Genomic DNA, 15,930 nt, shown 5'->3' on the forward strand with positions numbered 1-15,930 from the left:
CCCTGTCTCCCTCCCCGCTGCCGGCACTGTGAGCCGCATCCCAGCGCCGGCCGGGACAGCGAGCGCGGGGAATGCCGCACCGCGCCGGGCTGGCCGTGCCGTGCCGCAGCCGAGGGCCGGGTAGCCTGGCAGCTTTGGCACGGCAGGTGGAGGGCAGACAGCTGCCAAACAGCACCGCTTCCTTGCCACCGCTGTCTCAAGGAACAGCAGCTCCCGCCGAGCCTGGTGGGCACCAACCGGGCCGCACTCCGCCGCGCCTCGCCGCCCCCTTCCCCGCCCGTCCCACCCGCCGGGGGCGGGACTCGAACCCGCGGCCCTGCCCGCGCTCGGCGGCCCGCGCGGGGCGGTCCCGCGGCGGCCAGTGGGAGCGCGGCTTGCTGGCAGGCGGGCGCGGCGCGGCCCGAGCGGCCATGGCGCGGGCGGGGCGGGCGGCGGCCGCGGGGCCGGGCGAGCCGCCGCGGGGCCGGCGGGGGAGCAACAGCCGCGGCCCCGCGGAGCGCCTGTAGCCGCCGCCGGGCCGCAGGCTGGCGAGCCGGGGCGCGCTGGCGGCGGCGGCGGCCGAGGAGAAGGAGGAGGAGGCAGGCGGGAGCCAGCCGCCGGCCGCGCCGCCGCCCCACAAGAGGATGAAGAAGCGGAAGGAGCTGAACGCCCTCATCGGCCTGGCCGCCGACGGCCGCAGGAAGAAGCCCGCCAAGAAGGGCTCGGGCCACCGGCTGCTCCGCACCGAGCCGCCCGCCTCCGACTCCGAGTCCAGCTCCGAGGAGGACGAGTTCGCAGGGGCGCGGGGCCGCTGCGGAAAGTGAGTCCCGGGCGCTGCGGAGCCCTGCTCGGACGGGTCCTGCCCCGGGTCCGCGGCGGGGCTGCGCTGCCTTCGGCGGGTCGGGTTCGCAGCTGGGGCTAAAAGGGGGCGTGTGAGGCTGGGGACTGCCAGGGGACACCCGGAGCTGCACTGAGCGTGTCCGACCCCGCATGTCGCCTGTCTGGGGATAGAAGTATCATCGGGTCGCAGAGTGGCTTGGCTTGGAAGGGACCTTAAAGATCATCTAGTTCCAACCCCCGGCCACGGCCAGGGACAGCTCCCACTGGACCATCCTCGGCTTTTTATTATTTTTACTGTTTTATGCTCCACGCAGCACAAGTCCTTGTGGATTAAACTTGGGGGAGATGCTGGGGGCAGTTACCCGTGTGTGTGTGTGCTCAGCATGGCACCGTCCTGCGGGCTGGCACAGTGCTGGTTTTCTCAGGGACGTGCTGTGCTTTTGCCAGTAAATAAGCTTTTCAGTTAAGTAACAGCATTAATAATGGGCCTCTGTGCATACCTGAAAGTAGGCATGTCTCAGGGAAACCTGGGCTTTCACAATTCAGAAAGCTCTAGAAGTACTTGTCTGTAACATTATGGTAATGCCTTGTCTCGAAGCTTGTTCTTCAAGCTATCAAGCAGATGTGCCTGGCATAAGTTTATATCAGCAGAGCAGGATATTCTAGGAAAGGAAACCTGACAGCTGCTTTTAAATACGTTAGATGTGCCTACTGAGGATAAACTGAATAGAGAGTAACAGCCGTGACCTGACTTTATAGCCTTATTTATTCCTGAAAATGCTCTTTGTTAGCCCTTGTCAGCCAAAATGTGTGCTGTTACAAGGCTGTCCCTTACTTTGTAGCATTTAAAATAACACTTTTCTAGGCGCTGCTGTATATTCACAAGCTGTTACTTTGTTTTCCGCAGGGGAGACTACCTGCGGTGCTGCAGGTTCTGTTACCCTTTATGTGCGTTTGTCATTCTTGCTGCTTGTGTGGTCGCGTGTGTTGGCTTAGTCTGGATGCAGGTGGCTCTCAAGGAGGATTTGGATGCAATAAAGGAGAAGTTTCGAACTAGTAAGTATGAATGTAACTACTATTTCACATTTTCTTTGGGCAGTATGAAGAGCTTTAGTTGCTTGCCTGCTCAGTCAACGTCTGAAAATACTGAGTAGACAAATAACATCTGAATTGAGGAGCGCTCTGAGCCAAGAACACAGAGACTAGGTGAATGCTAGATATTCTTGCCTGCTCTGTATCTTCTGAGGAGCAGGGACACTGGACTGGGTGAGCCTGTAGTTGCTTGTGTATATATTTCTAAAATTCCTGACTTTGGTGTTCAGAGTGCTCTCTTCCAAAGAAAAAGTTCTGATCCGACCTGTCAAAGCAGTCTATGGAATTCTGAAAAAAAATTTAAGAAAAATTATCATCTTGTCTTGAACCCTTTCAAAACCTCTGATACTTGCTATGGAATTACTGCCATTTGAATGTTGCTTCAGTACTATATTTTCTCTCTGTATCCTCTGAATGTTTATTTTCCTTGCACTGACCTGTTCTTGTTCAACTTTTATGTTGGGTTACGTGTGGTGTAGAGTTAATGTTAGGTTATATGTTGTGTAGAGTTTAATACTTTGAAGTGGGGAGTTAGGGTGAAGTGTTTTGCTTGTAAAACTCAGGTTTTGTCTGTCCATGTTGGGATTCCCACATCAAGATTTTCAATATAATAATTTCTGCAGGCTGAGGTAGAACAAATGGTGATATATGCATGTAAGGTATGCTCTTGGCTCTCTGCACCTCACCTCTGGGCACAAGATGTGTTTTGGTGCCTTACATTAGTAGTGTTTGAAATTCCGTGTAGATTGAAAAAGGTAAGCAAAGGTGTTGTCTTGGTTGTGATAAAAGAGGCATTGAGGAAGTGCGTGCAGAAATTCTTTGGTGTTGGTGTTTAGGTGTTCCTGTTCAGGCTTGTGAGGTGGGAGTTGTCTGCCAAGGTGGAACAGGCTGGCTGGGTGTGAGAGAATTGCTGATAGATGTGCTTTTGTGTTAACTGATACTGAACTCTAGTAGTTGCTGTCCACCAGTTCTGGAGGATGCCTTCAGTTCCAGGTGTCGCTTTGTGGCTGTTTCTGTGTTCTGGGTCAGCAACTGCTGCTCTTTGGACTGCTCCCCTTAAAGGGTGTGCTGCTGGTAAAGGTTTTGCACGAGGGCAGCATTTGTTGGCTTTGGTGGAGTTAAGTTTCATCATTCCTGTTCAACACAGAGCTCTTTGTTAAAGCAGCTGTTCTCCCTGAGCGTGTTCTCCCTGTCTGGCAATTACAGATGGCCTTGTTTCCCTCTTAATAGCTCTGATAGAAAAGCTGTGCATTTAATGCTTTGCCTGGTGATAAACATGTCAGATTTCCTTGCCATCATAATACCATGCCTAGGAGCTGGATGGGAGCCACATAATAAGGCACAGCATTTAAATACAACAACAAAAAAAGCAGGCAGCAGGAACACCCTGGTTCTCAAAGGTAACATTTTGCCTTGCTGAAATGTGTGGGTGAACAGAGAAACAGAGGCAGGTGACCCATCTGTCATAGAGCAAGTTTGGAAAAGGAACCTTTCTCTGAATCTTCATCCAGACTTTTTTCCCCATAAGAGCAGGTGTTTGTGACAGTATTTGGTATGTTCTGCCATCCTTTGCACAAAGCAAGCAGGAGTGCTTTTTATAAACAAGATGTCTTTACATCAAGTATGTTTGGAACAGGAGGAAGTCATGTAGCGTTTTCCTTTCAGTTGTTGGCAGTGATGCTAAGAACATGTGGCATTTCACCTTCCTTGTGCTGCAAAAAACTTCATGTGGAGTCTCACTGTTCTCAGTGAGAGTGACAAAATGGAAAATAATTTTTCTACAAGAGCCTATGAAAACATGAGATTTAGTGTGAGCTGCTTGTGTCAAATGCACAAATTAGTTCTCAGTCTGTTTTGTTTTGGCTAAAACACACCTTTCAAAGTCTTACTTACCCAGAAGTGTTGTTTGGACCTTGGGTGATCCAGTGCAGATTTCTTTGCACCTAGAAAGTATTTTTAGAACTTGCCTAAAGAGAAGTGAGGTGGGTTTCTGAATATGCACAGCTTTCCCGTTTTATGTGTTCGGGCTTCTCCTTTTGACTGGCTGGGTCACACTTGGGAGTTTGTCCTGTGATCTGCCAGCTACACATCACACAGGTCCCCCTGCTCTTGGCAGTCTGCTCTGAACGAGGGCTGATTGTTGTGGAGCCTTCCAGTGCTGCCTTACAGGGTGGACGTGCAGATTTTGCAGAACTCTGTCATCTTCATCTCAAAACCTTTGCTCATTTGTTTCTCAGACCCAGGGATTTAGGATTGCCTCACAGCACAGCTAAACAGCTTAGTCACTACAGATCTGGAAGAGCTGCATTTCTGAGGCTCACTGGAATTGCTTTGAGCTGCATGCTTCCCCCTTCCTATAATATTAATTGCAGTAATAACTGACTTAATTTCCAAGGACCTTGTTTACTGATTTGTTTACCAACAGCATTAGTGCATGAGCTTATACATTATTTTTTCAGTTGTCTTTCTGTCACGCAGAGCAACTAATTACATTAATCTCCTTGGAATTCACTTCATTGTCAGCAGTCCCTCTGCAGGCTTGAAGAGGGCACTGAGGTTCACTTCACCTGCCTCCTTAGCCTTGGGACTGTTGGCAACTCTTTATTCACAGGCCCATTACTATTTCATGTTCCCCTGTGGAAGTAATGCAAAATAACTGCACTAAATAAAGACCTACTGAGGTTTGCCAGAATGACAGGACTATGCAAAGTGTTAAATTTAGTACAGTCTCTCTGGGTTCTCTCTGCAGATATTGGTAGTCTTAAAACAAAAAATAGCTGTCATTCTGGGCAAACACTGAATCCAGACTGGCAATAAACCTGTACATAGAAACTGTTATTGCTTTCTTTCACTGTTGTAGATGTTGCTGTTTGCAATTTGTTTTATGCTTTTTAGTGTTATTTTCCTGGATTTTTGTTTTGGTTTGCTTTTAATTACTTTTTTCATTCTTTTAGTGGAATCTAATCAAAAGACATCATTCCAAGAAATTCCTAAACTGAATGAAGATTTGGTGCAGAACCAAAAGCAGCTAGAACAAATTGAGACTGGAGAACTGGGGCTGAGTAAAATTTGGATCAATATCACTGAGATCAATAAACAGGTGAGAGGGAATCAAGTCCTTGGTTTTGAAAAATAATAAAATATTCTATTCAGTTCTTTTTAATGGAAATTAATTTTATCTAAGGACTTCTGTAGCCATATATGTAGCTTTAATTTTTAAAGTTCAAATAGAGTATAAACCTCATTGTAAACAAGCAAAAAACAGCTTGAGCATCCAGCTGGGCTGGAGACTGATCACAAGAGGAGAAATTGCATAACTGGTGGAGGGAGTTCAGGCAGAATTTAAAAGAACCCGAGAACTGTGCAATTCTTAATTTTCCTGCCAAATAGTTGTGATGTTTATGATGAGAGATTTGACATTTCCAATTTCTGAGAATGTTTTGTAAGTGTGGAAAAGAGTTACCTGACTCAGAGCAAGCTCCTGTTGCTACAAACTAAGGCCTGGTGTCCTCTGAATATGAAAGCTGCTAACACACAGCCTCTGAGCTGGTGTAAATCTTGGCTCTGTTGATGGGGCTAGAACTAAGCCACTTACCAGAGAGCTCTTTGCTCACACTTCAAATGCTCTATTAACTCACACTTCAAATGAAGCATCCAGCAAGGCTTTTACTGAAATTTCTGCCCTGGAGGGTAAAAGTTCAGAGCTGCTCACAGTGAATGGTATCAAGAGGTGTGTGTGGGGAACTCTTCTTGACCCAGGTGCTCTGGTTTAATTTGTTAGAGTACTGAGGTGCCTGCTTAGATTGATTTTTCTTCAGTCCCTTGTGGTGGTTAAGTGCTTACTGGGGCACATCTGAAAATTTGATTTGCTTTCTTTAGCATCTCACTGTTTTAGCTACAGTTATTCGGGCTCTTCATGAGACTTAAAATGCTCTTATCTGCACCTGGCTGTTAAAGATACTTGCACATGGTTCTTGCAGGCCCTCAGGTTACTTCAGGATCTGGTTACACTCTGAGCTAGATCTTTGGGGGATCAAAATTTTCTTGCTGTTTTTTTATCTGTGAATTGTTGGGATGTGCTGCTGGGAATAATCTCAGCTGGTGTTCACAGCTGTGAGCTCGAGAGTCTGCATGCCAGCTGGTTTACATTGACGTAATATAAAATTAGGATCTTTTCCTCAACTTGCAAAACAACTTTGTTTTTTAACCAGAAGAAAGTGAATTTTAGTCTCTGTTCCACTTGTGTAGCAGAGGGTTTGGATGATAGGTGCAGCTTTGCCCATCTCTCAGCTGGAGAGGTTGCATGGCTTTGCTGGGTTTTGTCAGACAGGTTTCATTGCTAAATATAGAAGTGGGTGATGGTTTCCTACCTGTGAAGATTTGCACAATTTTTAAAGTCTTTCTTGGGCAACAGCCTCTCTCTAAGAGGATGAATGTAAAACTGGCAGAGGGTACTTTACTGAAAAGGAACGTTTTTCTGTGGCTTTCATTTGGTGTTAAAAAATAGCTAAATAAAAACTTGCAAGAGGCAGAATATTTTTAATGTAGCCTAGGCAGGATTTCTAACCTAGAGACAGGGGTGGTTTTTGTGTGTACATGTATAACTTTGTATTGCCTTATGTTTTAATGTTACACAGTAAGCCATCAGAATTGGGGGAGGTCAGGATCAGGATTGTGTTGCCTAATTCTGAGTACTCCTTTTTGATTTCAGATATCGCTACTGACCTCAACAGTAAATCATCTCAAAAACAATATAAAATCTGCTGCTGACCTGATTTCTCTTCCCCTCACAGTAGAGAAACTTCAGAAGGTAACTTCTGTAAATGTGGCTATCACTAAATGTGTTATGTGTGTTAAGCTGCAGCTGGGTTCTTGGGGACAGCACTGAGAGCAGGAGCTACCTGAATTGCAAGGAATATTTGCCTCTCCTGTCTTTAAAATTTGGCTTCATGAATTGCATGGTCCTGTGATAATGTGTGGTAGGTAAAAAATTTAAAGGCTTTGTTTATCCCTTTTGGAGATGCATTTGTTTGCATTATGCTGTCCCATGTATACCTTGGAGCTGATCTTTCTGGTTGCTTTCCTTCAAGTTGCTAATATTAATATCATATGAGACACTTGGAAAAGGTTTTGTAACTACGTGCAAATATGTGCTTTGTTTAGCTTTTTTAATTGGAAAACAAAATGTATTGCTGTCTGTTAATACAATGACTGTGTGCCTCACTGAGCATTCTTTACCAAAGAACTGTCCTGTTTATTTAGGTTAAAAAAACGGCTTCTTGAAATGTGCCTGGTTATTCCATGGCAGTTCTGTTTATTTAGCAATAAGCATTTATGTTGGGCTAACACCTAATGTTAGTTCAGTCTTTGTGGCATTATAGGTTGCCACATCTCATTTCCTATCCCTACAAAATTAATGTATAATTAACAAGATAGTGATATGCAAAGCAATGAGTGTGGTTTGGCTGATGGGGCTGCCAGGATTTGTTTTTCTGAGAGGAGTACAAAGCTGTTTCCTAAGCTCCTTATTTGCTGCTACAAGCAGGCTGGATTTTCACTGTGTCCTGGTCAGAAGCAAGTCTGAAGGCATGTTGTTGTCAGGAGGAGTGTGGCCAGCAGGACCAGGGCAGTGATTGTCCTCCTGTACTGGGCACAAGTGAGGCCACACCTTGAATCCTGTGCCCAGTTCTGGGCCCCTCAATTCAGGAAGGACATTAAGGGGCTGGAGAGTGTCCAGAGAAGGGCAGTGGAGCTGGGCAAGGGTCTGGAGCACAAGTGTGAGGAGGAGCAGCTGGAGGTGTTTAGCTTGAAGAAAAGGAGGCTCAGGGGGGGATCTTACCACTCCTTACAACTCCCTGAAAGGAGGTTGCAGCCAGGTGGGGGTGTCAGGCTGTTCTCTCAAGTGACAAGGGATAGGACTAGAGGAAATAACCTAAAGCTGTGCCAGTGGAGGTTTAGATTGGATTACAGGAAAAGTTTCTTCACTGAATGGGTTGTCAAACAGTGGAGCAGGCTGCACAGGGAGCTACTGCAGTTGCCATCCTTGAGGGTATTTAAAGGACATGGATAGGAGCCTGGGGACGGGGATTAGTGGTAGACTTGGCATTGCTGAGTTAACAGCTGGACTCGGTCTCAGAGGTCCTTGCCAACCTAAGTGATCCTATGACAAGATTGCCTTTCTTATGTGGGATTTGGTTTTCTTGAGCCTTTTTCCTTGTAGGTACCATTCCTGGAAATAAGGATGCCTGTTGTTGTTAAAATCCTGAGGGAATTCCTCTTAGGCAGTGGCTTCTGTCCTTACTGCTGAAGGGTGCTGAAGCTGTCCTGAGGTCCTCCAGGGCACAAGTTCCAGTGGGTGTAGTTTGCAGTTTTGAGTGCAAAAATCTTCCAAATTCTTCAATGTCATGTGCCTGATTTTGTGGCAGTCTGCCTGCAGTTTCACTAACAAAACATTGTGTTTAGCTGATTGGTACTTTGGACAGTGCAGCTTGGGGGAGGCTGAGTTTTCTGTCATCTTTTTTATTGCAGACTGTAGCCAACATAGGTAGCACCCTTACCAGTGTGGCTCATGATGTTGAAAATATACAGACAGCTATTGAGGAATACAAGAAGTCCATAGAAATACTCCAGAATGATGTGGTAAGAAAAATGCACTGCTTTCACACTGCCTAATATGAAGCAAGTTAAAGCAATGCTTGACGTTTGGGGATGTCAGAATATTTGGTAGAGTTTGTTGGTTGAATTAAGAATCTATATAAGGATGAAATGACAGACTGTCTTCAGCAGAAATTACTTACTGTGTTTATCCTGACCTCTCACTTGGCATTAACAAACTGAACTAATAATTACAGTTTTTCAGCCAAACTGCAATACAAGAATTCTTGCAGATAAAATCTAAATTGGACACATAATTAAGCTTGATTCAGTCAGTGGGTGCTCTAAAAACATTGCAGAAATGGCAGCATGTATGGTAGCAGAGAAATGTGTATCATAATACTTCATTAAATGGGGAAGAGTTACTTAGGGGGGTTTAATGAAAATAAATTTGGACCTTAAGTGTCTAATTAGCCAAGTTAAGATACTGCATGTACAGCAGATCTGAGTGACTGTACTTGTAACAAAACATCCTTAGCTACAGTCTGCCAGTTGTCAGACATTTATTCACAGGGATTTTGTAACACAATTTCCTACTTCTTTCCTTAGAAGGAATTAAAACAGCTGCCTTCACTTCCCTCCACTGTTGTGCCAAGGACTGAGGGAAATCAGACAGAATACTGCAAAAAGGTATTTTTCTCCCCTGCATAAGGAACTTTGGTACAAGTGTCGTGGATATGTAACTTACCCGTGTATTTTGCGGTACTATAGTGTGCAAAAAGTATATGTTTTATCAAGACAATGCAGATAGCATCCTTTAAAGCAAATAAGAAGATAATTTTGCTCTAGTTTGTTCCTGTGTATGTGCAAACAGGAAAGTGCCCTGGTCTGAGAGTGGGGTTTTTTTGTGTTCTGATGGGTGAGGAGTAAAAAGAGTGAAACCAATATCTGACAAATTACAGGTGTGCTTTGCTAAAGTAAATGAAAATAAGTTAAAGGCTTTTAGTGGAGTGGATTTTATGGCAGGTACTTGCTAATCTGAGCAAACTTGGGAGTGGCATGTACTGAGTCACTCTCACTGTAACGAGGTGTGGAAAACAGAAATTCAGCAACCAAAAAAAAAAAAAGAAAAGAAGAAGGTTAATGTGTAGGTGTTTAGCTGAATGGGTTGAAACAGAATGACTGCACTTACTTACATTTAATGCAGTCAATATCTTCTTCAAAAATGAATCCTGTATATAAATATGCCCAGTACATGCTTTCTTGGGAAAAAAATCATTGCTGTGCTTACAAAGCTTGACCTGGAAAATGAGATGAATAGGCTTTCTGTGTTCACTGCACAGCTGAAGTGATTATATTAGCAACAATGAGGTTAGCCCTGGGGAAAAATCTCAGTTTCAAACTTTTAGAAAGTTAGAATAACTTTCTGGAAGCTTCCAGTTGGATGTTTTCAGTGGTGTCAGTGGAGACCCAGCCTGAAGTCTGCCCAGTTAAACTGGGTCAGTCATGTTGTTAATAGCAGGAGTTGCTGCAGAGGTTGGGTAAACTGACACGTGCTCTGTTTATATTTCAGGAAAGCCAGGCACTGCATGCAGCTTTGGAACAGCTAAATAATACTGTAGTGGTGTACCAAAAGTTGAATGACATCAAGCTTCTAAATGTGGATTCAGCCATTGGCAACCTCAGCCGGAAAGTTACGCTGTTGGAAAACTCTCCCCTGGTTGTGAAAAATCCGGACAAAAGAGAGAACTCATCCACCATCGTGGTAAGTGTTTGATGGCTCAGGGTGTCTCCTCAGGCTTCTACTTCCCTTACACTGCAGATACAGCTTTTCAGAGCTAACTCAAGAAAGTGTCAGAGTGAAACTTGAGATATTTAGGGGTTCATTTATAAAAGGCTGGAGTTTGTTCCTGAACAGATAACCAGCATTAAGAGTGTCTCAGAAGCAGTATTTAATTTCTTTCCTGCAATATCTTCAGGAAAGTGTCCAAACCACTGTGACATTTAAGGGCTGGGTAGTTGTTTTATGAGGCAGGATTCACAAACTGAGCTATGTTTTAGGAATCACTCTGGCATAGATCTGTTAAGACCCACTGAGCAGTTAAGTGGGACTGGGCATTTGTTCAGCAGTGGTTAAATTCTACAAAAACCCAATAATTAAAAAAACCTCCTAAATAAGTTCATAAATTTTTCCAGTGTTTTCTGTTGGCCACACTGGGGTCAGTCTGTGAGAACATGTTCTGTATGTTTAACAATAAAGGCACATGCCGACATTGCTGTGGTAAATTATATAACCCATTTTTATGACTTCATGTTTATTCTATAATGTATCTGCCCTGGTTTATCTCTGCTTAATGTTTGCCAAATTTGAAAGAAAGAAACTCTCTTGTAGAAAATAAAAAGCACATGAATAAACTCTGCTGTGTTTTTTTTCTCTAGGGGAATAATGCAACTACCTCTCTAAAAGTGGAAAATGAAGATCAACTAGATAGTGAAACTCAGTCAAATAAAGAACTGCAGGTAAAGTAAGGAAATAGAAATTACACTGGATTAGTAGAGCATGTAATTGTCTTTCTAGAGATGTTTTAAATGGACCTTAATTGAACAAAGGTCTGCAAAGAGGCACTAAAGGAGTCAAGGACTTGCTGAAAGCCCCTCTCAGTAATGGTACATCACTGGCTGGGAGTGAGTATAACTGAATGGCCAAACTGTGGGCTGGGGATAGGAGGGGATGCTGCTGAGTTTAGTTTCCATCTGCTGGAAAGAAGGTGGGTGAGTGTGCAGGCTACACTGTAAGTTCTGGGCTTGTACTGATGTGAACTCAACCTGTTATTGGGAATGCACCAATGAATAGAGTAAGGGGAGCTGCAGATTAAAAAATATGGGGGTTTTATTTTAGCAGAGATGCAGTGGCTCCTGCATAAGGGTATTCACTACTGCAGACAAACCTTTGAAACAATGAGGCAATTTAGTTAATGCGTTAAGTGTTCACTCAAAGTATGCTTGACTGTTTTATATTACAGCTTTCCAGAGTCTTGCTCTTTTCTGTAGGAAATACAGAAAGTAAACATCAGATTCTTTTTAAATGAGTGTATGCAAAATAATTGCCTGTTTTTCAGGTTGAGGTACTGATTCTGTTGTTTTCCTACAGACCATGTGAATTTATTCATTGTATCTTCCTATAAGTTATTTGTTTATTTATTTATTGTTTTAAAATCTTGTTTAAAATTTTAAACTTGATCAGCCTGGATACCTCAAAGTCAGTCAAAAGTACTGACATGTTTTAAATTATTACCTTTTCTGGTCTTCTACATTTACTGAAAAGGTGCATTTTAAGATTTTTTTTTTTTTTTTTTTGGTACATATGCAGGAAGCAGGAACTAGAGATCCTCAGGTATCAAAACTAAAAGAGACTCTTCAGCTGATCAGTGCTCTCACAGGCAAGTCAAAAAATGACAGACCCATTGAGCCATCAAAGAATGGTAAGAATGTCTTGTAACAGTAATCCATAAACCTGGAGCTTCCCTGTGTAATTCAAAGAGTAACTAATTAAGGCGGATAATTAGACTGTTAATTAAGATTTTGATGAAGGCTTTTTTAGTTAAAGTGGTAGGAAACTGAAGTTGCTAAAACAGAAAACTGTGTATGATTCCAAAAGTTTGAAGGTGACTTAAAAGGAGTATGGCAGGATTCACGTGGATCAGTAGCTGGTGTTTGAGGGCAGGCAGTGATTAACCTAGAAATTGATACCCAGTAACATCTGGTTTTGCTTTTTCAAAATGTAAGTGTAACAGAGAGGAAAGGTCTCTGCCTCTGCTGACTTCAGTTCTGCATTTTGCTGAACATCAGATTTTTAAATACTTCATTACAATAGAACTGTGCTGCTTGTTCATTCCAAGCAGGTACTTGGAAACTTACACCTTGTTGTTGGGGAATATTGGTATTGATAAGGTGAAAGCAACCCAGGTGGGCAGATAAGATTTGTTTAATGAAGCTTCTTCAGCACCCTCAGAGTGGGGAGCAGAAAACACTCCCGAGTCATTCTTTGTATGGGAGTTTATAAATACACACCTCCTAGTACAGAATGGAAGGTTAAAGTTGTGTGACTGTTCTTTCAATTAAAGTAAAAAGGGGCAACACTGCTACATTCTGAAATATTGCAGCTACAATATTGCTACATTCTGAAACATTCTTATCCCTTTGAGCTACTGTGATTAAAAAAAATCAGTTGTATTGGATTTTTATTTGGCTTAGGTAGCTGTAATTCTGTGGAATTAGTAAGACTAATAGAAATTGTTTTGTAACAGTTGAAAGCAGTCAGAGTACTACAGCAAAGCCCACAGACCTTTCAAGGGTGGCTTCAAGGTCAGCTGGTGACAACACAGAGAGAAATGGGCAGCTGAGCCATCTGTCCTTAGCAGGAATTTCCAGCATCGAAGGTATGTCCTTTGTAGGCTGACCTTTTCTTCTGAGTATTTCATGTAAATGTTTAGGAGAGGATAAGTATAAACTTTCTGGGAGGTGCGAGGTCAGTTTTAAAAGCTTGAGGACAATGTTTTTGTTTTGCTTTTTTTTTAAAAAAAACAATTAAGAAAAAAATGGAAAGAAGAGCGTGTAAAAGAAAGTGATATTTAAGCAGAAGTGTGCATTATTAGTGAATTATAATTGTTTTGAGTACCAGAGATTACATTGAGTACCCTAGAGACTGTGAGAAAGGTCAAGGGCAGAATTAACATGCTGAAGGAAACAGAAGTAGCTATGAGTGTGTATGTTCTGGGGCTTTTTTCTGTTTTGTATTTTTTTTTTTTTTTCCAAGAGAACACTGCCTGGTCAGATGAATGGTTTCTGGATCTTGCTGTTCAGTCTCTTCAGCTCCTGAAAGGGCAACTCTTTGCATCAGGAAGTGAATAGACACTTTTCCCTTTATATCATCTGTCCTGTTGGTATAGCAACAGTCATTCAGAGCTTGCTTTTGTGGGGGATAACTGCATCTGTATGCAATGAGTGGTTGTAAAAGGGGCTGTTAGTTGTAGCCCGAAACAGGGATTTGCTTTCTACAGATTTAGTGTAATTTAACCCAGAATTGTTCATGCTTTTTTCTCCTAAACTGTTACCAGCAGCTTGTGACAACATAGGAGGCAAACTCCTCACTCAGGGGTGCTGTATGTAATCACTGAGTACTAAGAGACAGTGCTGTAAAACTGGGAAAGCAGCTTATAGGATATTCCTGTGTACTTAGAGGAGCTGTTTCTCAGTCCTTGTTCTCTTTGCAGATCTCCAGAAACTGTTTGAAAAAGCACCTGCAGATGCTGATGGAAAACTCTCATACAAAGACCTTCAAAAGCTGTTTGGCTCCACAGCCCAAGAATCACAGAGCTTTAAGGAGTTTGACACAGATGGAGATGGGAAATACACACTAAAAGAACTGAGATTAGCATTAGGTCTGTAGGGTGTATGTTTAGGAATGTGATATTGGTGGATGTTACTGTAGCTAAAGGAAGCTACAGGACATGAAAAAACTATGGCTGCACTTTCCCAGTGTTTTACTGATCTTTGGAGCTAAATTACTGTACACATTGCCACCTCTTTTTTTCAGTTGCATTTGTTGAAAAGAAATTTACAAATTTATATGTCGACAGGACATAATATTGGGACTTTGTTAAAATCCAGAAAATTCCCAAACTTGGAAACATTTTCCTCACGTTATTTCCTTTTCAAGGGAATTATTGCTTATAATTTAAAATGTGTACATACTAAAATAAAACTATGGTTTTATATTTCACTGAAATTTGCCTTAAATTAGAGAGCTGCACTTTATGTAGAGCAGAAGGAAAATCTGTCTTGTGAAGATGGGCTGCTTCTGCTTGTAAATATTTGAGATAGAGTAAATTATGCATATTTAAGGAGAAGTTGTGTCAGGGGCTGTGTTGGTAGTAAGCTTTTTGTAATGAGAGACTGAGCCTGGAATGAGGGTTTAAGAGATTCAGCTAAATTTTTGATTTTTACTAACTATATCCATGAGTAAATTTGGCCTCAGTCAAAGGAAAGCAGGAAGGCTAAGTCATGCCCATCTATAGCAGGATGTATTTTTAAAGGGAAGAGTTGAAAATGTTTTTATATCATGAGCCTACAGGAGCAATTAACTTGCTGAGTGCTTGAGTTTTCACTTCAGCGTTGTTTAGGCTTTGCTGTGTTGCATTCAGATTATATTTTGTGAGATGAGCCTGTCTATTTATTTTTTTTAAATGAACATATTTAATAGCTTTAATAGATGCTTAAGAGGTAAGAGCCTACAGTGCAGCCTGCTGAGCAGCACCTGAGCAGTTTATATCTCAGCGGTGCTCTGATACACTCCAGGAGTGTGAGCTGGTGGGAAGGCCCAGAGAACACTTGTGAGCTCTTTCCTGGCTATTGTGACCGTGATCCCTTCTTGGTACCTTTATTTTTTGTCTCCTTGCCAACAGAAGGATGTAAAAAGCTGTGTAGGCATGTGCAATCTCATCATCATTCTGTACTGACACATGGTTTCTGAGTGAGGTTTCCTTACTAGAGGAACTTAGATCTGTTCGTAGTAGTGGATCTAAACTCAGAGTGTATCTATTACCTTCTGGAACATTGAAAAATGACTTTTGCAGAGGGGATTCTCTCTTGCAGCCTAGATCAGGGCCAAGTTGGGTGATTTTGCTCACAAATATCACTGATCTTGTTAAGAGTTTTTTGCATGATTAGTGAGTTGAAATTTCCCACCTCGCTGAAACATCAGCTTATGAGGAAGTCAGTTCATAATTGTTGACTTTTATATTACTTTAGACTGGATGTTTTATCAATAATTATATTTTGGAAGTATGAATCAGCAAAGGAATGTACAAATTGGAGCCCTGTTAACCATTTCTTAGGCTTCTTTCACTGTTGCTCTTCTATCCTGTTTGGGTAATGCAGATGCCACCCAGTACCAAAATGCTTTTGATGTGACATTTGAAAACAAATGCCGTATTTAAAAACAAAACCAAACCAACCACCCTTGGCTTCAGAGAGGACAAGAAGCCAACACTTGCTTCTTGCCACTTCCCATACCCTTTTATACATTACTGTAAAAATCCTTAACCAAATAAAGAAAAAAAAGCAATAAAATGTAACCATTCTGATATTTTGTTTGTACATACTGTATCATAGCCATATGCCAGAGTTTGCAAAATATTTTTGGAAGTTTATTTGTATGAAATTTAGCTTTACCTTAAAATTTAAAAGATTACAGTACTGCCTTGTGAATCTTTAATGTTTTGTTGCAGTCTGCTTTACTTTAGAAGGCTTTCAGCAGCAGTAGTGAAAATACCAGCTAGACCTGATGTGTGCTGTTGCACTGCCTGTGCCCAGGGAGCTCAGCTGGTCACTGCTGGGACCCAGCCACCCAGGGCTGCTTCTTAA

General features: G+C 42.6%; 1 protein-coding gene across 2 annotated transcripts; it reads left to right on the forward strand.

Annotated features, from left to right (window-relative positions):
- Positions 1 to 435: 435 nt before the first annotated feature.
- On the forward strand, positions 436 to 15,757 carry EFCAB14 (EF-hand calcium binding domain 14). 2 transcript variants are annotated; one of them, XM_084211828.1, is made up of 11 exons: positions 436 to 799; positions 1,727 to 1,875; positions 4,866 to 5,011; positions 6,623 to 6,721; positions 8,440 to 8,550; positions 9,115 to 9,195; positions 10,079 to 10,270; positions 10,945 to 11,025; positions 11,876 to 11,987; positions 12,813 to 12,944; positions 13,779 to 15,757. In XM_084211828.1, exons 1-11 carry the CDS (start codon positions 624 to 626, stop codon positions 13,952 to 13,954), a joined length of 1,455 nt encoding a protein of 484 aa, XP_084067954.1. In that variant the 5' UTR covers positions 436 to 623; the 3' UTR covers positions 13,955 to 15,757. The 2 variants fall into 2 exon arrangements, with proteins under 2 accessions (XP_084067954.1, XP_084067955.1); XM_084211829.1 differs by having other exon boundaries at positions 11,876 to 11,945.
- The last annotated feature ends 173 nt before the right edge of the window (positions 15,758 to 15,930 follow it).

This window comes from Fringilla coelebs (genome assembly GCF_963513975.1).
Source record: "Fringilla coelebs genome assembly, chromosome: 9".
NCBI lineage: Eukaryota > Metazoa > Chordata > Aves > Passeriformes > Fringillidae > Fringilla > Fringilla coelebs.

Excerpts from the sequence above, each read along its gene's own strand:
- EFCAB14 (XM_084211828.1), top strand. The coding sequence starts at position 624 with ATGAAGAAGCGGAAGGAGCTGAACGCCCTCATCGGCCTGGCCGCCGAC. Across the intron at positions 1,876-4,865 it reads AAAGGAGAAGTTTCGAACTA|TGGAATCTAATCAAAAGACA; the intron begins GTAAGTATGAAT and ends TCATTCTTTTAG. Across the intron at positions 8,551-9,114 it reads AAATACTCCAGAATGATGTG|AAGGAATTAAAACAGCTGCC; the intron begins GTAAGAAAAATG and ends TTCTTTCCTTAG.